This window comes from Theobroma cacao, chromosome 9, assembly GCF_053813885.1.
Source record: "Theobroma cacao isolate CCN51 chromosome 9, ASM5381388v1, whole genome shotgun sequence".
In the NCBI taxonomy this organism is placed as follows: domain Eukaryota; kingdom Viridiplantae; phylum Streptophyta; class Magnoliopsida; order Malvales; family Malvaceae; genus Theobroma; species Theobroma cacao.
In genome coordinates this window covers 14046763-14072151 of record NC_142647.1, presented here as the reverse complement: position 1 = coordinate 14072151, position 25389 = coordinate 14046763, and the positions used below count along the sequence as shown (strand labels likewise).

At 31.8% G+C, this 25389-nt stretch overlaps 1 protein-coding gene across 3 annotated transcripts; it reads left to right on the top strand.

Moving 5' to 3' along the window:
- The first annotated feature begins 2209 nt into the window (after nucleotides 1-2209).
- On the top strand, nucleotides 2210-6368 carry LOC18589301 (Pentatricopeptide repeat (PPR) superfamily protein). 3 transcript variants are annotated; one of them, XM_018126962.2, is made up of 4 exons: nucleotides 2210-4840; nucleotides 4966-5001; nucleotides 5503-5657; nucleotides 5988-6368. In XM_018126962.2, the coding sequence occupies exon 1, from the start codon at nucleotides 2440-2442 to the stop codon at nucleotides 4588-4590; it is 2151 nt and encodes a 716-aa protein (XP_017982451.2). In that variant the 5' UTR covers nucleotides 2210-2439; the 3' UTR covers nucleotides 4591-4840; nucleotides 4966-5001; nucleotides 5503-5657; nucleotides 5988-6368. The 3 variants fall into 3 exon arrangements, with proteins under 3 accessions (XP_017982451.2, XP_007014265.3, XP_017982450.2); XM_007014203.3 differs by having other exon boundaries at nucleotides 4938-5001; XM_018126961.2 differs by lacking the exon at nucleotides 4966-5001.
- The last annotated feature ends 19021 nt before the right edge of the window (nucleotides 6369-25389 follow it).

The following is a 25389-nucleotide window of genomic DNA, read 5'->3' as shown; positions in this document are numbered from 1 at the left end:
TCTACAAAAGCTAAATATTGAGCTATTGCAACTGCTTTTTTAGAAGCAGCATGGATTCAATCTCTCCTTCATGAACTTCAGATAGTCATACCTAGTTCTCTCACTGTGTACTGGATAGCATAAGTACCACTTACACTTGCAAAAATCCAGTCTTTCATACAAAGATGAAGCATTTGCAATTAGATTATTTTTTTGTCCGAAACAAAGTGAAATAATGGCAACTTCATGTTAACCATATCCCCATAGAACATCAGTTAGCAGATGCACTCACTAAACCGTTACTCAAAGCACGATTTTAGTTCCTTTTAATCAAGATTGGAGTCATTCATGGCGCCACACATCTTGTGGAGACATATTAGAGTTACAAATAGCATCAGTTAAACCACCATGCAAATAAAGCTCACTTCAAGGACAAGATACAAGCATTAAGGATGATATATTTAAATCTATAATGAGATATGTTTTATCAAAACTTGAATTGTGGTAACTAACTTGATAACTATCAGTTAAAATTCTACTACGCAAGTATACGTATTGAATAGATAGTATACAAGTAAACAGAGTATCGATCCTACAGAGAATTGATATAAAATTTTACTAAGTACTAAAGCTATAACCATTTAATCTAATCCAAACAATCAAATTCAAATAACTAAATTAATTAACTAAAACTAATCAACCAAAATTTATACTAAAAAGAAAAATCAAAGCAACAAGATAATTAGGTAAAAATCAAATCAAACAAGCCTAGGATTATAATATCCCTCGTACTTTATCTAAATCTTAACTCTCTTCCTTAATTTATTTTAATGGGTTAAATTGCTAACCTAGAGTCCTTAATTATTTATAAGGGTCTTTGGACTCATCTTATAAAAATATCTATTTTAATCAAAACACTATATCCTTATGTGAATTGAAATTAAAACAGATTCATTAAGTTCAGTTTCTAATCTGATTACATATGGCCTATATCTTATACGCAAATCAATTAATATGATTATATGCTATCCCAATTTCAGTCTATACTAAACTCCCTTTTCCAAGTTTGTTTAGGTTCCTGAATCAATTTAATTGGTGATCAAGCAATTAAAAGCATTAAGAGCAAATTGAAATAAACAAGTCAAATCCCATTAAAGATAAGCCAAAAAAAGATTAGCCAAAAAAAGATTAAAAGTTTAGATTATATGTGAGTTCAATTGCAATCCTAGAAAAAAAATAGTTACTTATGATTGCGAAGATAAATAACATTGTATATAATTCAACCATTGAGAGTAACAAAAAAAATGAAAGCTATGGAAGAAACAAAACAAATAATTGCAGACTTGCTCTACAAGTTTCAGCTCTACTTCTAGCTTTTTGAATATCCAAAAGTTGTCTCACCTAATATTGTTAAAAATATCCTATTTATACTAACAAACTTAATTTATAGTTCTCTAAATTGACCTATGATTTAATTGAGCTAACAAGTGTAATAAGAGGCCCAATCATCAATTGTAGTCTTTAAAAATTACCATTCTCATCACAATACATCTAGTCATTTTTTGACGCGATTTTTTCTATCTTCGAGGCAGAACTAGGTAAAGTGTTCTTCATGAAAGTTGTAACTCTGTCTGTTAGCTTTTCAATGGTCTAAGAATAGCATCATTTGGAGTTCTGTAGAGCGAGTTATAATTAAAACACTGAAACATATGCAAACAAATTTTTGAATCTTTCAACACCTTACTTTTTAAAATTAAGTTCAATTTTCTTAAATCTTATAAAAACATAAAAATTAATAAATAATAATCAAATTAAAAAAAATAAATATAAAATTAAAATAACTTATTTAAATATAAATTAATTATAAAAATAATTAAAAATAACTAAATTAAAATTAAAAATTTAATTAATATTTAATAATAAAATAAAATTAAAATAATTTTATAAAATAAAATTATTAATAATTATATTCTCTTTGTATTATAAATATATAATTGTGAAATAGATATACGGTGACAGTTTTCCTTCATATTCAATATTCAATATTATATTTTTTTATCCAGTCCCATCAATTGTGAAACGTAATTTAACTTTAACCTAAATTTAATTGAACTTATTTATTTGTAAATTAGTTTTACTTATTAATGGAATCAAGAAAAAACAATTACGCTATGCATCGAATGAGAATTAGTAATATGAAATTTTCTTAATCACTGAGTTCACTTGATTTTCAAAAGATTAGTAAAACCCCGATCTACCCCTCTTCCCTCTTTGGTTCTTTGCTTACTCTCTCCGTGTCCCAAACCCACAAACCAAAAATCTCGAAGCAGCTGATCGGTTGCAGTGGAAGCCAAAACCACAGCTCCATCTCAGGACCTGGAGCATTACAACAATGTTCTTTCAGAAATTTTCATCATAAAAGAGGTAAATGTGCAGATTTTGAGCTACCCATTTAGAGTAATGTTCAGAAGGTTAAAAAACCTTGCATTACATGTCAGAAAAAACCTGCAATCTGTTTCCAAAACCCATTTTTCAGTTTGCTCATCTAAATATTATTCCAAGAGCAATCAATCAGAGTCTGAAAATGAATGGGAGAGATTACTCAAACCATTTGACCTCGATGAACTTCGAAAGTCATTCAATAAGATTACTCCTTATCAGCTTTGTAAATTACTTGAATTGCCACTTGATGTTCCCACATCTTTAAAGTTGTTTCATTGGGCTGGTTCCCAGAAAGGCTACTGCCATACATTTGATGTGTATTATGTTCTTATCGATAAACTTGGGGCAGCTAAGGAATTTAAGGTCATAGATAGCTTATTGATGCAAATGAAAGAAGAAGGGGTTGTTTTTAAAGAATCCCTTTTCATTTTGATCATGAAATATTATGGAACAGCTGGTTTCCCTGGTCAGGCTACTAGGTTGTTGTTGGATATAAAGAGTGTTTATTCTTGTGAACCAACAGTTAGGTCTTACAATGTTGTCTTGGATATTCTGGTGGCTGGCAATTGCCATAAAGTTGCACCGAATGTTTTCTATGACATGTTAAATAAAGGTATTTCTCCCAATGTTTATACATTTGGTTTGGTTATGAAAGCACTTTGTACCGTTAATGAAGTGGATTCTGCTTGCTCGCTGCTTAGGGATATGACGAAACATGGATGTGTGCCAAATTCAGTGGTTTACAATACTTTGATACATGCATTGTCAAAAAGCAACAGGGTTAATGAGGCACTGAAACTTTTGGAGGAAATGTTTCTGATGGGTTGCAGTCCTGATGTTCAGACTTTTAATGATGTTATCCATGGCCTCTGCAAGCTCTACCGTATTCATGAGGCAGTAAAAGTGGTTGATCGGATGCTTCTCCGGGGCTTCATCCCTGATGAATTGACTTATGGGTTCTTAATGCAAGGGTTATGCAAAACAGGCCAAGTTGATGAAGCAAGGGCATTATTAGACAAAGTGCCCAGCCCAAACATTGTTCTCTTCAATACCTTGATAAATGGATATGTGGCAAGCGGACGGTTTGATGAAGCTAAGGCTGTTGTGTATGATATCATGTTAAGTATTGGCTGCAAGCCTGATGTTTTTACATTTAACATTCTGATTCATGGACTTTGCAAGAAAGGATGTCTAGGTTCAGCTCTTGAATTGGTTAATGAGATGGAGGGCAAGGGATGCAAGCCCAACGTGATAACGTACTCAATTTTGATTGATGGATTATGCAAGGAAGGCCGACTATTGGAAGCTGGTGATGTTCTAAATGAAATGTCTGCAAAAGAAGTCAGCCTGAATACTGTGGGATATAATACTCTGATAAGTGCATTATGCAGGAATGGGAAGATTCATGAAGCTCGGGAAATGCTTGGTGAAATGTCAAGCAAAGGATGTAAGCCTGATATATTTACCTTTAATTCACTAATATTTGGTTTATGCAAGGTCGATCAAATGGAAGCGGCTATGGGACTGTATCGTGATATGTTGGTTGTGGGTGTTATTGCAAACAAAGTAACATACAACACACTAATTCATGCTTTTCTGAGGAATGGTGAGATCCAAGAAGCACTTAAGCTTGTAAATGAAATGTTATTTAGAGGATGCCTTCTTGATGCAATCACTTACAATGGTCTGATAAAGGCACTTTGCAAAGCTGGGGCAATTGATAAAGGCTTGGGATTGTTTGAAGAAATGATAAGGAAGGGACTGGTTCCGAGTAGCATTTCTTGTAATATATTAATCAATGGCCTTTGTAAGGCCAGGAAGGTACATAATGCACTTGAGTTTCTAAGAGAAATGATTCATCGAGGTTTGACGCCAGATATAGTAACTTATAACAGCCTTATAAATGGTCTTTGCAAAGCTGGACGCATAAGGGAGGCATTGAGTCTGTTTGACAAATTAAAAGTTGAAGGGATTTATCCTGATGCTATTACTTATAATACTTTGATTAGTTGGCACTGCAAAGAGGGTGTGTTTGATGAGGCCTGTTTACTTCTACATAGAGGTGTGGAGTATGGCTTTGTACCCAATGATGTGACTTGGTTTATTTTGGTCAGCAACTGTGTCAAAGAAGGTCAAAAGGAGAGTTTTTCATCTCCATTTAATGTGTAGAAAGAAATTTATGCTGTTGAAAGATGGTGTCTTGTTTTGCCTTCAAGCTCGTTAAAGTAACAGAAAGAGTTGGCCTTCAAGTTGGTTCAGCCAATGTCCAGATTTCTTTCTTCCATTTTATGCAAATGGGCATATGCTATTTCCTGATGGCTCTTATGGGGTTTAAGTTGTCACTGCAATTGGTTAGTAAAGGAATGCTCTGAAAGATATCAAGTTGGAATATATTGAAGCCTTGCAGCTTGTGATGAAGGTAACTTCTAACTAATCTCTGGTGCAGGGAATTGGGCTCTCCTTAGCTTGATGTTGTTTTAACTATTTAAATTACTTTTGACGAACCTTCAAATCAGATGACTGAGTTGGTCTATTTTGGGATAGGGTGACTGCCACACTTCAGATAGGTGTGCCTTCATGGTATATTTCAAGCCTTCAATTGTTTCATGCTGTCATTTTGCTTTTTCAAAACTCATTAGAATTTGAAGGATCTTTTATCTTGCAAATGTTGAATACATTTCATAAATTAAATAATATTTTTTTTACTGTTTTAAGAATATTCTGAGATGCAAGCAAGTTGATTGCACTGAACTGATTGAGTCAAAATTGAAGAGCTTGTACCTGAAATGGCTATTAGGTGGCATGTCAGTCAAGTTTAACTTGAAGAATTGTTTTTATAAAGCTTTCCTGTACGGTAATATTATTTGTACCGGCTTAAATTGATGTCATTAAACCTAGACTTGCACCACATGAAATCGTTGGTTTGGTTGCAGAAGCGTTGTCACCTTTTTTATTTCTTGGTTCGTTGTTTCAATAAATGTAGCTCCCAATTTACTAGTGAACTTGCAAAATCTTTGTTGATTTCTAATCTCTATGCTGTTCCTATGTTACTGAAAGTTCCATCTCCATTTTTATGAACAGAAAGGGATCTCGACTGGGATATGCCATTACACGTATTGCTCTTAAGTTGATGGCATACTCAAAGATGGGTTTTTTGGTATGTGTATAATGACTTTGGAATGGAAGTATGTGCAGAAACATATTTTGAGCAACATGCCTTTGCACAAGAGGAGCAGGTAGTGTCTCTTTGCAGTATGTTATAATGTTTTCTGGTGTCTTTAGCATTTTCTAAAGTAGAGCTAGTCGCTGTTTGTTTGACTTGTATGTTTCTCCTTATACAAAAGTTTCGATCACATCTCATTAATAAGTTGCTCCTTTAACTGTCTTTGCACCCTACATTTAGATATTTTGAAATGCTTGTTATCTTTTCGGTTGTACTTTTCATTTACGTTGTTTCTTATTTTTTTACCCTCTAGGTGCTACTATTCTTAGAATTAACCTTATTCTTTTCAAAGTCTTTTGCATGTTAAGATTCTCTCATATGCTATACCTTTTTCCCCTGGCAGGATCCTTGTGCTATTCAGTGCTCTTAGCTTGGAATTGCTGCTCAAGGCAATAGTATCCTGGCTTGGGAAATTGTTCCAATGCAATTTTGGTTTCATGATAACATTAGGGAAAACTCTTTATGTAAAGGTATAGTCAACATAAGTTCACAAACCTGTATATGCAGGTTGAAGTTTCTCCAGGAAAAGGGAAGCCATTCACAGTTTCCTTTGCTGTGTTTTAGCGTTTTGTTGTCCTTGACTAAGTATCTTTTTTTTTTTTTTTGAAGATTCCTTGACTAAATATCTATCATGTGGAAGGTTCAGCATTTTGACGATAAGATATTTTTGTGATCCATTCCCTGTTGAAAATAATGATAATAAAAGAAGAAAATATGTTTGTCCCTTTATGTCGGTAAAGTTGGGTCCAACACCAACAGTTCTGTTAAAATAATTGAAAGACTAGTGGATGCATTGGCTTCATTGTTTTTGGCATTTCACCTGGTTGGTGGTGCATAATGTTTCCTTTCATTTCCTTGTAGACATCCTTTTTAATCTACTCCTTTGCTTTCTCTATTACAAGGTAGAAAGTAGTTCCATCCAAGTAATTCTCTACTGCACCATGAAAAATATAATTCTGTAATTTCTCTACTGGTTAAGTTTGACTAGTATAAGGCCCATCATTTTTGTGGATATCAATATTTTTTGGATATAACTGTCCAACAGCTGGTTTAATTCCCAGAAATACCAAATCTCCAGGCTTAGTTAGTCTACGGTAGTGGTCTTATTACATGCTTTAGTGCTGATGATCTTCCTTTCTCATTTCATTTCGATCTTTTGTAGTTTGATCCTGCAAAATTGAGGAAGCTTAGATTGAGCTTTAAGGAAGATAGGGCAAGCTGTTACTGCTGGCAATGCCTCAAGCATTAACTCTTCTCTCAACCCCTTCTCCACCCGTCAAAAAAAAAAAACCATTAGTCCTAATTTCTTCTTCTTAATGGATTCAGGTACTTGCGGTCTTATGAAATTGATTGCTGTTGCATTCTACTCTTATATTGTTTGAAAGTAGAAATTATTCAAGTAGCACTTTACAGCATGAAAATTTTGTTAGCTAGGTACCGCGCTTTCTATAAAAATTGAATGCATGGCTATGCTTTGAGAATGAGGTATATCTTCCCACTTGTAGATATAAAATATAAATTTTTCCATGATAAAGGCTTTGTTGCATATTGCTTTAAAGTATGGTGATGAAGGGCATTCCCTATTATTTATGGGCCGGTTTGTTATCTTCAGCATTGATGGTGCTATTGTGGTAGAAGGCAAATTAATCTTGGTTTGCAACTAGTTGGTAAGAGAACAGAGGATATGCTGATGCTGCTTAGGGTACCACTTGTATTTGTCTTGGTCTGGCCTTATTTTTAAATAACTACAATTAATGGAGCTTTGTCTTGGCATACTGTCTACCAATTTGGTTGCATTCTTACTAATTTTCTGTTGTGTATTTTGACAACCAATGGCAATGGCAACCCTAGAAAAATGCTTTTTCTTAGGGGTGGCATTCAATCCAATTGGTTGATTCGCTTTGAAATTTTTGACAATCCAATTAATTAATAGAACGAAAATAATCGAATCCATTGATTTATATGAAAGTTTCAAAATAATAGAAATCGAAAAACTTCAATTTGTCCGGTCAATTATTATGATTAGAACTATTTTCAAGTCCTCTTTCCAACAATTGTGAGCAACATTTTTCAAGAAAAAAAATTGGAAAAGAAAAATGAAGTGATAGTATAAATAATGTAAATACCTAATTCAACTTTATCAAACTTTATCAAATTGTTCACAATGTCGATTGGATCAACATATGAAAATTCGCGTAGCTAATTTTGAGCACAAATAAGAGTTTACAAACTTAAGAGTTTAGGATTTTTATATGTATCAAGTATACGTCTACTGCACCTAAGCATTGGGTCTATTGGTTGGTGTATTATCTTTGTCTAAATAATAGGGTTCGAAACTTCCCTCCTCCTAATTATAAAAAAAAAATATATGAACATCGAAATCATAATCATTAGCAACGTCATGATCACTTAAATGCTTATCCAATTTTGTTTTTAATTTTTTTTTGCCAATTTCAATCCTACACTTCTTATACTCAAAGAAAACAACTTTAGTTTAAGGTGTATTTGTTTTGAAGTAAAAACTTTTTCGGAAAACATTTTTTAAAATATAATGACGTTTGGTTGACTGAAAATGAAATCTTAAGGGAAAAAGTTTTACGGGTCAATGGGTAAAAGACCAGTTAATTTCGAAAATTGTCTTATGTCTTTGAAGGGCGTAAGACAATTTTCACCATGCTAAAAGAAAAAAAAAAGACTCCTGTTAAAAAAAAATGCTGCCCTAAATCCCTAAATCTTTAGCTCTATCATCCCTAGCTTTTGTCATTATTTGAATATTTACCTTTTATTTCCTTCAAAATAATAAGGTCCTAAAACAGGATCTTTTTATTTCCTTCAAAATAATAAGGCACTTACACATTTGAGGTAAATATTTTCCAAAAGATGATCTGAACAACGAAATATGTTTTCGACAATTTATGTAAATGACAAGAAATATTAGATTTTCTTAAAAAATATTTTACACAAAAAAAATTTTCCTTTAGCAACTTATTTTACAGTTACCAAATGGACCCTTAGTTTGTTTTTCAATTCCAATTTCATTAGTGATATCTGTAATTTGGCTCACTTGACTTCCTTCGCCAACTGCCTCATATTGGGGTTGAAACATTCTTTTATATTCATAATTATTCCAATGTTTTCTTTTTAGGTTCTTAATCATCAACGAAGCATGCTGAAGAGTATACAATTTCATAAAGCAAAACTCCACAGAATCAAAGTTTTCTTTTCAGGATCAAGAATAGAAGAAATGTAAATCACCGTATTTATTTTTTACAGTTTCCAATCGTTGTTAAATTTATCCTTCAATCTCTTTACCATTGCACTCAACTCAAAATTAAGATTTTGTTTTCGATCTCTCAAAGTAAGAAAAGTGTTTTGAACACTGAAAATTCTATACATAATATTTTTTTTGGGGGTTTAGTTCGGAAATGAGGTAGAGCAGAAGGGATTTTGGAGAAGAAAATATATATAAAAAAATAATATATATATATATATATATAATATCGATAATTAGTTTGTGCGATCAATTCAGTTATAAATTTTAGAGACAAAAACTCAATTGAATAAGATTGAAGTAACCGAAATTTTTAAGCCATCTATAATAAATTCGAAACGGTTCGATTTGTTATTTCATTTTCGGCCGAATTGTGCTTAGCCTACTTTGTCTCTCACGAAATTTTTCCTTGTACTGTTTCCTCTCTTTTACGAACGTCAATGAGATAACATGGAGAACATGCATCCGTTTTTCTCCCCTTTATATTTTTAGATCATAAACAAAGTGTCATATGAAGTATAGAGAATGAAGATGCACAATAATATTAAGCTCAATGACAAATATATCTATTCTTTAATATTAAAAATCGAAATACCCATTGACGTGTGTTGTTTGGTATTGGTATATGTTCCCTTTGAAAGTGGGAAGAAAGCTATATTTAACCACCACAACGTTATTAGTTCTAGAAAGATCATCTAAATTAAAGCGTATCTTGAAGATACTATTCGGTTTTTTTTTTTTTTTTTGTGTTTTATTCTCACATATGCTTGTGTCAATAGATCACGTGTGGAATTGTTCATTGGATAATCTTTGCCACCTCAAGATTGGTTGCTACTTAACATTGAGTTCATCGAACTTCATGCCATCAATCCATTGCTGGAGGTGCCTTTCGTAATCACTTTAGGAATTGAAAATGCAATTTCTTTGTCAAACTAGAAATCTATTCTGCATATTGAGCAGAATTATGGAGTGTTTATTAGGGTTTGTCAATGGCATGAGATGAAGGATGTTGTAAAGTGATCTTGGCTATAGATAACAAAATCGTTGCAAAGGTTATTCAAATGAAAACGGATGAATCAAATGTTAATTCAGATTCGACTTTAATTATTAAAGATATTTAAAAAAAAATGATAAGTTAGTATCATGTATATTTATTACGAATTTAATGGTTTGACGGATTTTCTTACAAATATAATTTTTTTATATCTTGTTGATACGATATTTTTCAAAGATCCTGCAGCGCTTCAATTTTATTAAGAGATGTTATGAGAATTTTATTTTCATATGTTATTTTAATATAAATGTATTATTTTTATTTTGTAACTGATGCGGCGACTATACTATATTGTTTTTCTTTTGGTTTTAAAAGCAACAATTTTGGGTGGCCCTGGCTTTAAATGGTGATCCCATGCTAAGTTTTCATCAAGGGAACTGGTTCTTGGGTGTTTTAGGCGTAAAACCAAGTCAAAACTGGCTTTACATATTGTTTTGTCACGATGACTTTTTCTTTCTTTTTTATTATTATTTTTTGAAAGACAAGCCAGAGATTAAAGTCTACGTGTATGTGGATTCATTCTGGGTTTAACTTTTCAAACTAATTGACTTTTCTTTTTTTTTTTTGTCAAATTGCTTACGCTCGGTTTATGCAACATTAATTTTTTTTTCTAATTTGTTTATAATTTTACTCTATATTGCGTAAATATTGCTATGATATTAAAGTAAATAAAAAATGTTAAAATCTTGGTATTTGATCCAAAATTATACACATTGAACGAAAAGTATAATTATTTAGATTCTTTTTAGTTGCTATTTATTTTTTTTAAAAATTATTAGGAAATAAATCACTTAGTAAAAGTCAAAATCATATTAAAAGCGAACAAGTAATATTAAAATTTTTTCTTTAATTTCAATAAAAGAGTCTCATTTAAATATTTTATTTTAAATCTTTAAAATTATTGAGTCGCCATTAATAAAAATTAAAGTTACCTTTTATGTAATTATTATGGACAATATGCTAAGTGAGTTGAATGAAAGTTCTGACTATGGTTAGTGTCAATAGCATAGTAGCAGCCAACTCGGAATCTGGCTCTGCTTTTGTTCAATTAGTCTGCAAACGTAAAAGCCATTTCGCACTTTGGAAAAACATAGTATTGACTTTGAAAAATGTATTGGTTTGGCTTCTTCTGGGACGCTTGGTCAATTGCAGGCTAATGGTGGTCATGGAATTTATTAGTCTGACAGTTGGGGAAGAAGGAAACTGCTGAAGCTTATTGTCAGGCAGCAGAATAAGGAAGCTGTCTCGTTCTTGGCATGAGTTGAGGCATAAGTTGGAGAAGGTAGAGTGGCATCTCCCTAGGCAGGCGTGCCGTCATAGCTTGGATGGTCCTCCTTGATAAGCTTTACACTAGGCAAAAGGACCAGCCGCTGGGGAGGATCCAATGTGAACACAACCTGTGTTTTCTATGACAAGGAAATAGAGACCACTTATTCTTTGACATGTAATTTTACTAAGACTGGATTGGACGGCATTGAAAAGCAAGTTCGAGATTGGTTAATTATTGATTATATTTTTAAAATAATATCTAATTTTTTTTTAAATTATTAAAAAAATTTAAATAAATTTTTATATTTATATTACATTCCATTAAATTTTTATATTTTATTTTAAATAAAATAAGCTATTATACTTTTATTTTAAATTAAATAAATCTTCATAATTAATTATTGATTTAATCAAAGCATTATTTGTCATTTTATACCTTGTGATGCTGATATGGTATGCTAATTATCGTAATTTATGATGATGTGTCATGCTGATATATTATGATTGATGATGATATAATGAGCTAATTTGATATGATAACGTGACCATATGATATTTTTCACCTTCCACATTAATGTCATGTGGATATAAAATGAGAAGTGATATTTTCACTAATAAAAATTAATTTATCATTAATTATAAAAATTTATTTGATATAAAATAAAAATATAAAAACTTAATTCAACACAATAAAAAAAATAAATAATTATAATAGTTTAAGGACTTCTTCCTATTTCACTCTCACGATTCCCTCACTTGTAAGCCAATGGGATATTAGCTCCTATTTCAATCGGCCAATCCAATGTCAGAAATATGATTTTGAGATTAAATAAGTATTAGAAATAGTATATAGTCAACTAAAACATGCACTTGATTCAATGGTATGATTATTAATATAAAGATAAAGTCAAAGGTTTAAATTCCACCATGTGACAAGAATTTTTGAAAGATCAAATAATAAAATTAATGCTTAAACTGATTTAATCTAAATCAATCGAATGTGTGATCGGTTCCTTATACGCCCGATTCAAATTATCTTATTAGTGTTTTTTGAATAATTTTAGTTAGATAGTTAACTATATATAATAAGTACATTTTGGATGAAAATTATTTATATATTTTTTGAATTTAGGTTTTATATTCAAGTTTCACCATGCGTGGGTTTAGTCAAATTTTATGTTGGTTTTATTTTATTTATTTGTTTGATAGATTTTATTATAAATTCTCTTTGTGGATGCTCTATAGTTAATGTGTATATTAAATGTTATTAGATTATAATTTTTACTTATAATGTATAACCTCACTAAAAATATATTTTAAATGCGTTTTGTTATTCGGATAATTTATATCAATCAATAAAATTATCAATTTACATGCATATAATGACACAAAAGTCACTTAAAATATGTATTTGAAATATAATCAAGGTGGTTTGAGATGTGAACTCACGCCTACTCATCTTGCATTATTTTTCTTTGCAAAATTGATATTAATTTTCCCTAAAGGAGTTTATTTACTTCTTTCAATATATTTAAAATATCTTTCAAATAAATTTTATTGTTAAAATAATTTTCCGCACAACAAAAAACAAAATTCAAATTCAAAATAAAATTGAAGTGAATTAGAATATTTTTTTTTGAAAATATATTACTTAGAATTTTTAAAAATAGGGTGATTAAATCATTATAAAATAAATCTATTATCAAACTCTTATAGCATAAGACAAAGAAATTTTGTTTGAATTCTCTAAATTATTACTTATTATCTTAGGTCATCATGGTTGTATTAAATTATGGCATCATGTTTTATTTAGAACAATATATTAATTTTGAATAAAATATATTTTCCAACTACTTAAAGTGTTGAATACATAGATTAGATTATATCATTACGTTTTACTAAAAGTATTATATAAGCAAAAGGGCACATTTCAATACTTGTCACGTCATCCCACATAATCCTCCCGTCCACCCTATCGGAGCTTCAAAAGCGGCAAAAAGCAAAAACAACCTGCAAGCTCTACGATTGCACCTCCCCTTTCTATTGCTCCCTCTTAAAACAAAACTTTCTCCTATCTATAAAATTGATCACTCAAAGGAGAAGGACAAGGGAAAAAAAAAGATAAAAGCAGCATAATATTATAGAATTTAATATTGTCTCATTATTAAAATCAAATAAACTTAACTTTGATTATGATAAAATATAAAAATAAATAATGTAAATCCACACTTTAATTTTGAGAAATCTTTAACTATCTCTTACTTGGATTACATTTTTTAAATTCAAATTTAAGAAACAAATTTTTCTTTTAAAAAAGATACTCACAGCTAAGCCAACTGAAAATTTTATCAATCCAATTTAAAAACAAATCGATCTTAAAAAGACTACTCCAAACATTATTATATCTAATAAAATTTGTGATATTAGAAAATAACAACAACTACATCTATAAAGATATAACACCAACTATAATAATTTATATCACTCAATCCTATCGACATGAACTTAGTGTGGTAGTGTAGAATGAATAATATCTCTTTTTTGATGATCTATCTTTTGTGTCGTATTCATTTGTTTAGGGTAAAATCCAAATACTCCCTCTAATCACTTTAAAAAAACACTTTGGTCTTTTTTGTTTTAAAATAATACTTTTACCCCTTTAACTATTAACATTGTTAGTCAACAGTTAAAAAAAATTAAGACTCAATATCACATAAATATTGTAAGATGCAAATGACCTTTATATAATTTTTTTTTTCAATTTAGGCATATTCTTTTTGAAAAAAAAAATCTGTTCATCCTCTTCTAAAAACTTTGATTAGATAAAAATAATTAATCGTTAAAATAAGATTTTGAACACAAAAAAAAAAAAAGATAAAAGAAGAAAGAAATGAAAGACCTTGACAGATGTAGCTTCCATGGGATCGATGTTAATGAATCTTCTCCTCATCAAATGGTAAACATCAAGAAATATCAATAATTTTTTTGTATGTCTTTTTATCCTTTCAAATCAAAATTCCTTTAGTTATAAAAACTAAAATTGTGATTTGTCAAATCAAAACACTAATCAGTTTTGTCTCTTGCTATAGTGTTTAGGTAGTAGGTTTGATTTGTTTATGGGTGGATGATGGATTTATATGATCTTATTGTAGGTTCTTTTTGTGCTTGAGGGTTCAATTCTTATGATTTTTGAAATCTGATGAGATATTTTATATTGGTGGAAGGAGGCCTTGTTGATATTACAGAAGATTTAAGGGTCTAGATAATAGTAGTCTTCTTGGTGAGTGGTATTGTGTATGCTGCTATTAGGTTTGAGTTTGACAATCATCTAATTGAAATGATTTTGTTTTTGTATTGACACAAACAGTAAAAGGTGTGATAATCTTTCTGTAAATTGCACTGAGCTTAGGTATATTTTTTGCAAGGCAACCCAACACTCATGTTGGTTCAAGTTTCTATAATTTTTGTAAGGGGGTTGTAGATTGATGTGCAAAGTCCTAAAACTAAACAAGAGAAAACTTGAAACAACACTTTGTAACTTCTCCCCAAATGAGTTCAATAATTTCTATCTTAAAAAAGAAAGTTAGAGTTATGAGAAAAAGAAAAGGAAAAAAAATCCAAAAAGAGAAGAGAAAATTCTTCAAGGAAAAAAAAGGAAATCAAAGAATGAGAGTTGATTACTACAAAATTTAGGTGAATAAAAATGCAAAAGATGAAAATTTGAAGAAAGTGTATCAAAATTCCTTTAGTTTTTTTTTTATTAAGGTTCTTGGAAGAGAAACAAGATAACATTTTTTTTTTATAAAAGAGGGTATTTGTGTCTAAAATATTTATGTAATATTTGGTTTGCATTTTTTAACTGTTGACTAACAATATTAACAGTTAAAGGATCAAAAGTATCATTTAAAAAAAAAAGAACCAACGTATAATTTTAGAGTGATTGGAGGGTGGTTTTTGGATTTTACTTCATTTATCAGTCACTTTATTCTCTACTTTAAGCAACCCAAATTTGCAAGAGAAACACTTAGTTTATTTAATAAACCTATATATATATATATATATATATATATGCCTTATATATCTTGAGCGATACATTACATGTCAAAGAATACCTTTACGCCTATTAATTTATGTTGTAGGCTGTGCTTAAGATTGACACATGTCTTAACGCTTCAGATATGCAATATATATAAATAGTTTATGATTGAATGTCATTATATAATCATTATTAATAATAAATCTAAATACATCATCATAGATGTGTTCCAAACAAAATTAAGCATAAAGCATAAAAGTAGAACAATCTCAAATCCTCACATTACCCTAGTACACCAAACGACTGCACAACACTCATGTCATAAATATATTTCACGAAAGTAACAGGACATAGTCCTTCGTTAAAAGATCAACTATTATGTCATCAATTCTAATATACCTTACTGAAATGTTAATATTTTTTACAAGATCTTTAATTGTCAAATATTTTATCTCCATATACTTAACCTTGTTATACCTTGATTGTTATTAGTGAATATAACTACTATAACATTATTACAGTACAACTATATGGCCTAGCAACTGAGCAATTGAGTCAACCATCGAGAACTCTTTAACGAGATTTCTCAATCAAACAACATGTGTAGTTGCTTCATAGCATGCTAAAATTCTACCTAGCATAATGGATGAATTTACTAATGTCTATTTTACACTTTTTCAAGATATTGCACCACCTACAAACATAAAATTATATCGTGATATGGACTTCCTTTTATTTGAATAGTGGACAAAGTTAAAAGCCATAACCCACTAACATAAGGTTTTCAACCTTTTATTAAACTAGTATATAATCTTTAGTCTTCTTTAAACTTCTCATCACCATCTTTGCATTGTAATAATTTTTAGTGGGATTAGATAAATATCTTCTCAGAGGATTCATTAGAAAAGTAATGTAAGGCCTTGTGCATACCTAAGTATACATCAAGCTCCCTACTGTACTATCATATGGAACCCGTTTTCAAAAATTTTCTCTCAACATTATTTTAGGATATTGTGTCAAGTTCAATTTATCACATTTAATAATTAACACATCTTTGCTTTTCAAAAAAAAAAAAAAAAACACATTTTCACCTTCACAATCGAGCATGGACAATCTATTTAACACACAATCAATGTATGCATGTTGAAAGGGTCCCAACAAGTGACAACACTTATCTCCATGGATTTCAATCCCAATGACATGGATGCTTCCTCGAGATCTTTCATGTCAAACTAACTAGACAATAAATTCATAGTCTTCTATAGTATGTCCAAATAAATACTACTAAGCAAGATATCATCAACATACAAAATAAGAAAAATAAACTTGCTACCACTAATCTTGAAATACATGCATTGTTAACATACTTTCAACAAAGCCAAAAAAGTTGATTAATTCATCAAATTTAAAATACCATTGATTAGAAGCTTGTTTAAGCTTGTAAACGAACTTTTGAATCTATACACAAGATGATCTTTTCCATCCTTTTAAAACCCTTTAGGTTGGAACATATAAAGCTTTCCAATAAGATTTCTATTCAAGAAGACAATCTTAACATTCCTCAGGAGTTACTCTAAACCATGATGAGCTATTAGTATAATAATTACTCTAAAGACATCTTTGGAGAATATAAAAGAAAATGTCTCATTGCAATCAATGCATTCTCTATTTGTAAAATCTTTGATAACCAATCTGGCTTTAACCTTCTCAATCTTTCATTTGAAATCTTTCTTGATCTTGTACACCCATTTACAACTAATGGGTTTGCAACCTTTAAGTAGTTCAACAAGTTCCACACATCATTATGTGACATAGATAGTATCTCATCCTTTATCGCATTCAACCACAAATCTAATTGATGACTTGAAATAACTTTTAAAAATAACTGAATCAATTACATGAACAATAGTACAAACAACTTCTCTAAGATAGAATTCATGTGTTTAAGGAAAAAGCAATCTTCTTTACCTTTATGGATTTTTTTTTTGTGACACTTTTTCTACAACATTGTGGTGTTAAAGGACCTTGTCAAGAACTAGCTAAACTTGTTCTTGTTCCGCAACTAGTGTTTGTGTCTTAGTATCCTTCTATATGAGTATAGAATGATTTATAGTCTCATTATGCTCTCCTTCATTTCTATATTTAAAATAAATAATTTCAGTCATTACAACTCCAAAAACTTAGCTATTTTTGTCTTAAAAATTTTACCACCTCCATTTAAGCAATAAAATCCATAGCCCATAGAAAATGATCTAATACCTAAAAAGTAGCAACAAGTGGAATGATATTGTATTTTAGTTTCGGTTGGAATATAAAGATGCACTTTTGAAAGATATCTTAAACACGTTAATCATTAAGACTAGGTTTTTATTTGGTCTACAACTCAAAAAGGGTTTTACGTGTAGATTTGGTAAGTATTCTATTTAAAATGTATAAAACTATTTTGGTTACTTCTCCCCACAAAAGTTATGTAAATCAGCCCACTCATCATACTCATTACAATGTCTTTTAGGGTAAGATTCTACATTTCAACCACCATTTGTTTAAGACTACTGGGCACAATATATTGATACACCATTTTCAAACTTTCTAAGTAGTTGGTGACCCCTCTGTTATCTTGTTGTATCATGTCTATCATAATACTCACCACCCATATTAGACTTGACAATTTTAATGTTTTTTTCCAACTATTTCTCAACTTCAATTGTAAAGATCAATGAATATATCAAATGTTTTGGACTCTTTTTTAATTAAGAAAAACTAACCATATCAAGAAAAATCATCAATAAATGTCAAAATATATCTACAGTTGTGGATAATATGACTATAAGGTTAACTTATGTCAGTGTGAATAAATTCTAGTAAAGATTTGATCCCTTTCCTTTTATATCGATCAACTTACCCTTACAACAATCAAAACATGTCTTAAGATAATTAGAAATAAGAGTAGGCAAGATGTTATCTTTTATCAACCTTCCTACCCTTTTCTTGTAGATGTTATGTGAAATCCCACATTTTAGTTAAATGATAGAAATGAGACTTAACTTGGTGAGCTAAGGATTTAAAGTTTTATGAGTAGTGTTGAAACACTTTAACTTAAAAATATCCTCAAAATGATTTCAAATGAGTTGTGAGAAAGTTGGGATTCAAATTGGGCTTGAAAACTTGAGTTAAAAATAGCATTCTGAAGCCAAAGTATCAAGACTTGGCTAAAAAGTATTGAGACTTGATTCATGAGAAGAAAAAGGTTTTGAGACTTTGGAAAAGGTATTGAGACTTTGGAAAAGGTATTGAGACTTTGCTATCCAAAAAGAAAGTCTTGAGATTTCTTGTGAAAGTCTCGAGAGTTGAATCGAAAAACCCTAAACAGAACCATTTTGTTTCAAACGTATCGAGACTTAGGCCCAAGATAGTGTACGTTAACATCAGAATTTAAAAAATAAAGGCTTAAAGTTGTATTTTCAATTCCAAAACTATAAATATGTTGCAAAATCTGAGCCTTTACATATTTTTCATTAACTTAGCCATTGGCCATCCCTTCTCAACCTTTTCAACTCTCTTAACTCTCTCCCAAGCCTTAAATTCATTTTTCTTCAAAGGGAACATGATTTTCAATTTGTAGTCTTGATTTTCAACATTTTTAAGGTAAGAAAGTGATTTTCCAACATTACAGATTTTAGGTTTTCATCATAGGGTTTTGCCCGCTTCTAAAAGTTTGATTTTTACCTAAAATGGAAAGTTTCAAGTGTGTTCTAGCTTTGAAAAACTTACCAAAGTAATGTTACCACTACTCTAGATGAATTTTAGAGTTGTTTATGGTTGGTAAGGTAGACTAGTGAATTTAAATAAAGATTTGACTAAGTTAGTTGACGATTAATGTGTGAGAATGTGATTAAAATACGATGTATGGTATTAGAAATGTTGTTAATACTCACTTAAATGTTGTTAGGCATGGTAGAAAAAGCTAAGATTTTTGGAGAAGTCAAGTACTCATTGAAAGTCGAGAAAAGTTTCGATACTCTTCAAATAGGTAAGTGGATATGTCACGAGGGTTTGCTCTTGACCAGTGTGGCCTAGCCTTTGCCTTACTCAAGGGCTCTTAGAAAGGCTAGCAGCCTACTCAATTAGAATAAATTAGGATAGTTTAAGGCAAACACAAGTAAGAAAGGAGAGCTTAGGGAACAAAGAGAAAGCTTTTATTTTATAGAATTTAAGTACATGAGTCATTACCCTCAAATGAGGGAGCTCAAAGGGTATTTATAAGCCATGGACCCCTTAGAGTCGTTACAAGGCCATTCTTAATGGCTATGAGGGATGTTGAGCCTTGCTGGACTTTCCTAACTCGCCCCAGTCATTGTTGCTAACAGTAGGCAACGTTTGCCCCGTAGCCTTGAGTTGGCCAGTGGTTCTCACTAAGTAGACAGACTGCTTGGGTAGTCTGTGTGCCTTAGTTTTGCACCAGTCTGCCTGTTGTGCTACGCCCTATTTTCTCGTTGGCCTGCATGCCTAATCTGCTTACTGGCCTGTGAGCTCGTTTGCCCCTGGGTGCCATTTCTTTGGAGCCATAGTGCTGCCTTGGCATCGAATCGGAGTTTCAGCCCTTGTTGCCCACCTATCCTCGAGCTAGCTCGCCTACTCTCGAGCCTTAGTCCCTTGCCGTCGAGTTGGCTCTCCCCTTACCATAAAATGGGCGTGATAGATACACCTCTTTAAAGTATTTTATATGGTAAAGCTAAGCATGATTATTGACTTAGTCATCTTGAATGATTTGAATGCTATATTGACTTCGATAAATCAATTTGTATAAGTATAAATGTTTTCAATGAAGTTTTCAAATTTACTATGTAAATAAATGCACCTATTACATATTAGTTTTCAACAAATAAGGATAAGCCTTTACAAATGCTTTTATTGAAATTCTCCTTGAATGGATGTATGAAGCACAATTGATGCATGGTTAGGTAGATGCATAGATGGATGAATATATATCCACCCAAATAAATGTGAATGAAAAATATTAGAAGGCTCACCAAGGCATGTGTGCTATTGTGGATAGTCAGAGCCACCTTAATGAGAAAGTGAAAGTGGATGTTAAAATGCCCACAAATACATAATGTGAGAGTGGATGAGTAAGTCTCCACCACTTGAAAATTTTGTGTGAATATATAAATACCCATAAAGAAATTCAAGAGATGAATGATTTATGTGACGTAAGGTATTTGATTTATTTAGAATTATATGTGAATTTCTATTATGTTATATAAGATGAATAAAGCCTATCATGAGGGTAAGAATACCACATGAGCCCAACGTGGGGGGTAAGAGTACCACATGAATAAGGCCTATCGTGGAGTAAAAGTAACACTTAAATTAAGCCTATTGTAAGGGTAAGAATACCACATGAATAAAGCCCACAACGGGGGTAAAAATACCACATTGAAATTTGTGAACTATATGTAAATGAGTTTGATGATATTGTATTTGAATGATTAATGGTGTGAATTGATTGTTTAATTTAGTGATCATGTCTTGAATGGATGTGTTGGTATTAGTGAGTATGAAGATTGAATGGTACTTTCAAATCTCCATGTGAGAGATAATGCCCAATGCTCAAGTTGTGCGTAAGAATGATACTATTACCTAAGGTGAAGGTATTGGTACCCGTGAAGGGAAATCTCTTGTTTTTATCTTATGAATAGTTATACTTGGAACCATCATTATTTTATCAAAACGTTGATCTGTCATGGATTTCAAAAGCATATATGGAAAATGTTTGAAATAAGGTTATTTGACATTGAAAGGAATTATGTTGATGTTTATGAAACTCATGTTGTTTTTGCAAAGTATGGTTTATTGCAAAAACTTTTCCCTTTGGCTTGTTTTCTTCTCATATCCACTCATGGAGTGTTTGTGATTCACCTGCTATTTCTCTTATTTTTATTTTACAGATTAGTAGCTTGTTGAGCTAGACGCCTTATGGAGGAATAGCTCAACTCTTATTCAGTAGGTGTGGTAGTGCTTTCTTTCCAATTCACTAGTGTCATTACATTCCGTAATGTGTCAACTTGAGTTTTTAAGTGTTTGTATTTATAATGATACTTGGTTATGTAAATAAGTATTGATATACAACATATGATTGTGGATATTGTGATGAGCCTCGGAATGGGTGTATATGAATGATGTTCTTATGGTTAAAGAAGCATAAATGATAAAGGCACAAGAAGTGTGCCAAACCATAAAATTATATGTTATGTGAATATTGGTATAGAATGAAAGAAATTCTACACTTTATGTTGAAAAGTTTCATAATTGTGTGATGGTTTTTATGTGATGAGTGAATGAATGAAATCCCACACATTATGTTGAGAAGTTCTATAATGATGTGATGATGTTTACTTACTTGTGAATTTTATTATAGTGTATGGATGTTGGATGTTTGTATGATTATGATGGATGACAAGCCTACGCATGTAGATTAGGACTTACTTAGACTTAGTGGGCTATACCCATGTATGTCTCACTAGGTTCATGTGCCGATCATAGCCCACCATAAAATGGGTCGTGACAAAGTTGGCATTAAAGCCTTAGGTTGTACAAGTTTTAGGTTTTCTCTTGGTTGTGTCGAGGAGTGTCAAAGTTGTATGTGAGAATCTTGTTTTTATATTGTGTACATAGGCACAAATCGAAAATAAGAGACCCGCATATGATTTCTTGTTGGTTTTTCAAGCTTAAGTTCCCATTTATAGATGTCACATATATATATATATATATATATATATATGTCTAGATATTAAGACTTGTTGGTCCCGATAATGTGTGTTAGAGGGGGAGTGAATAGCACAATTTGGCTCTTGACAATGTGTGGAACTAATTTCCAGAACTCAAGAAATTAAAAGCAGAGTATAAGATGCACAACAATTTAGAGTGGTTCGGTCCAAGACCTACATCCACTACCTTGATTATCCAACCAAAGATTTTCCCAACAATTCACTAAGAATTTGGTGAAATTCACAAGCTTTCACCAAGCTTTTACAATGGCTTTTCGCAGGCTCAGCCACAACCTTAACACTAGTTTTTCCTAGGCTAAACTAAAACCCAAAGTGGTTTTCCAAGGCTCAACCACAACCTATGACATTCAAGCTTTCCCAAGCTTGAACAACCCCTTAGAGTGACTCCCTCACTCTAAGTATACAAGAAGAAGTGGTAAAAGAAAGTATCTATGATCACTGGATGATCTGATTGGTACAGGATTGAGTGCTAAACACAAATGCAAAGGGTAGGTGTTAAAGTGCAAACAAGTGCAGTAAAGCTTTTCTGGTTTTTCTACTTTCTATAGCTCAAATCTCATTCAAAGCTTCTAAAAACTTGTTTCTCATTGTTGGAAGACCCTTTTATACTTGGAGATGCAACTCTGATGGCAGTTTGGCAGTTTATATCCGTTGAAAACAGTTGAGGATGAGTTCTAGCAGTTAATCTATCTTGTAATGTTCTGGTTCAAATTGTAGACAGAGAGCTCTTAGTCGACTAACTTGGTTGTCTAAGTTGATTCTGTTTCTGGTTTGTAGATTCTGGCAGAAAACACTTAGTCGACTGACTTGGTTGACTAAGTTGGTTTTGTTTCTCAAACTTTTCAGCCAGTCATTTCTCCAATTTGAGATTTGGTCAACCAATGTTCTTCCTTGTTAAACCAACAAGCTTCCTCCTTGTTATTCAGTTACATCTTGTTGATTTTATCCCTATTTTTCTTTCAAAAATACTCTTTGAAGATTTAAGAAATTAATTTCATATATTAATTTCCTGCACACTCAAGTAAAGGTATTAGACACACATAAATGAGAATATTTTATTATCATCAAAAACTAATGGAGCCAACAATCTCCCCCTTTTTGATGATGACAAAACACTCATTGATTAACAGCATAGTGTCATTTTAAATTCTTTTTAGTTTTCTGTAGGAATTGAGGATTGCTCCCTTTAAGTATGAGCTTCCCTTTAGTGTGTGCATATTTTTCTTACTTTATTTCAGCCCATTTTATTCTCATCATATAGAAAATGATATTGTATATTTAAAGAATATATATGTGCAACAATATAGAGTGATTTGTATCCAGAGATTTTCAGCTGCAAAGTTTTGACAGATTTTTATCTATGTTCCAACAGCTGTCAATAGTCACAATCTACATCATCCACATTTCAATTGATATGCTATATACTTCATCCATAACTTATTCTCATAAGACATTATATAAACATCATCTATTAGCATGTAAATCCATATCAGCATACTAGTAGCAGATTTTGTTTATGACAGTCAATATATCAAAACATCAAACATCAACATACTTTAGTTTACAACAGTTAAATATCATAAATATATCAGCGTTCATATTTCACACACATTTTCATAAATAACAAAATTAAAGCTAAGTGTTTATGTGCCACCAAGGCACAAATAACAGTTAAATAAAAAGTATTTCGAAAATGCCCCTGGACTAGTTATGCTTCCTTTCTCCTATTTCTCTAATTTCATGCTCCTCTAGTTCTGCTTTCTTTCCTTTCCTAGGTTTTTGGTTCCACTACCCTAACATTTTTTTTTAAACATTATTTTTTGGTTCCTACTCCCCTGGTACCATACTACTCCCCCTTTTTGTCAGCATCAAAGGAGGGAGATTCTACTCATCGGATGAAGCAGAGGGAGAGGATTCAGTTCCATAGAAAGGGTTAAGAGGAAACAAAGAGGATTCTCGGAGAGAAGATGACTTTCTAGGAGAGGATTCTAGAGTAGATTTGTTTGAAATATGAACTGGACTGTGAGGAGAAGAGGCTGAAACTGGTTTGGACTTTTCTGTCAATCTGGAAGACTTTCTTCTTTTGAGAAAAGTTGTCTTGGTTGCCATAATCTTCCTTCCTTTGGTTGGTTGTTTTGCCTCAGCTGGTGGTGTTGTGGTAGCTTCTGGTTTCCCTGTTTTTACCTTTAGTTTGGGAGTTGAAGTAGGTTTTTTTCCTTTTCTTACATTTGCACCATCCTTCTGAGTTGCTGTCTTGACAGTGTCTTTTTTAGCTTGTTCCTCTCTGACCATTTGATGAAAAATGTCCACAATGGAAACTTTCTCTGAATTCGGAAAAGAGGCCTGTTGTTTCTCAGTTTCTGCATTAGCTACTTCAGTCCCTTGTTCTGAGTCATTTTTGCTTTAAAGTTCGGGAGAGGGTGATTTGGCTGGCTGTTCAACTCCTTGTAGGAAGTCCTCAAAATTTGCAGAACAGGACTGACAGACTTGTAGGCAGAGCCTTCTGCTTGAGTGTCAGAACTTGCAGACTTCTCTACTGGTTCTACTGAACCTTTAGTACCTTACTGTGTAGGTGCAATGCTGGATGTGGCAGAACTGTTTGCAGCCACAGGTTCAGACCCCATGTTTTCCTTTTCCTTCAGCTTGTTTTCTAACTTAGTGATCTTATCTTCCATTTTCTGTAGCTTTACTCCTTGGTCAGTCAGCTTACCATCAATCCTCATAAGCAAATTAAAAATCATCTCATTCGAAAATCTAGAAGGAGCTTCTTCAGGTTGAGTAGGCAGACTGTGATCTTTTCTTGGGCCAATTTTGGAGATTTTGATAAACTTCTCTTCATCAAGCATATACCCCATCTTAATTAAGCTGCTATAATAAATGGCTTGGTCTCTGGTTTTCACTAGGTCCATATTATACCTTTTAGCCCATATTCCTTTCTTCTGCACAAGGGATGTAATCATATTCCCATATGGTAGATTTACCTTATCAAGTCTGCAGGCATTTCTCATTTTCTCAATCATAAATCTCCCTAGATTTAGAGACACTCCATTAAAAGCATGTTCCATCAGCCAAATATCTTAGAGGCTGATGTAGCTAAGACTTTCACTCTTCCCTCGAATATTTGCTGCAATGAAGTAATGCAATATCTTAATCTGTGGATTGATTATTAGACCTGAATTACTTTTAGAGGAGTATTTTTCTTTTCTTCCAGTGATAATCTCCCACAGTGAGGACAAATCATATTTCTCTGGAAGTTCAAATTCACCTACTTCACCCTCTAATTTCAGCAAGTTCCCTAAATCTCCAGTAGTCACAATAAACTCTTTT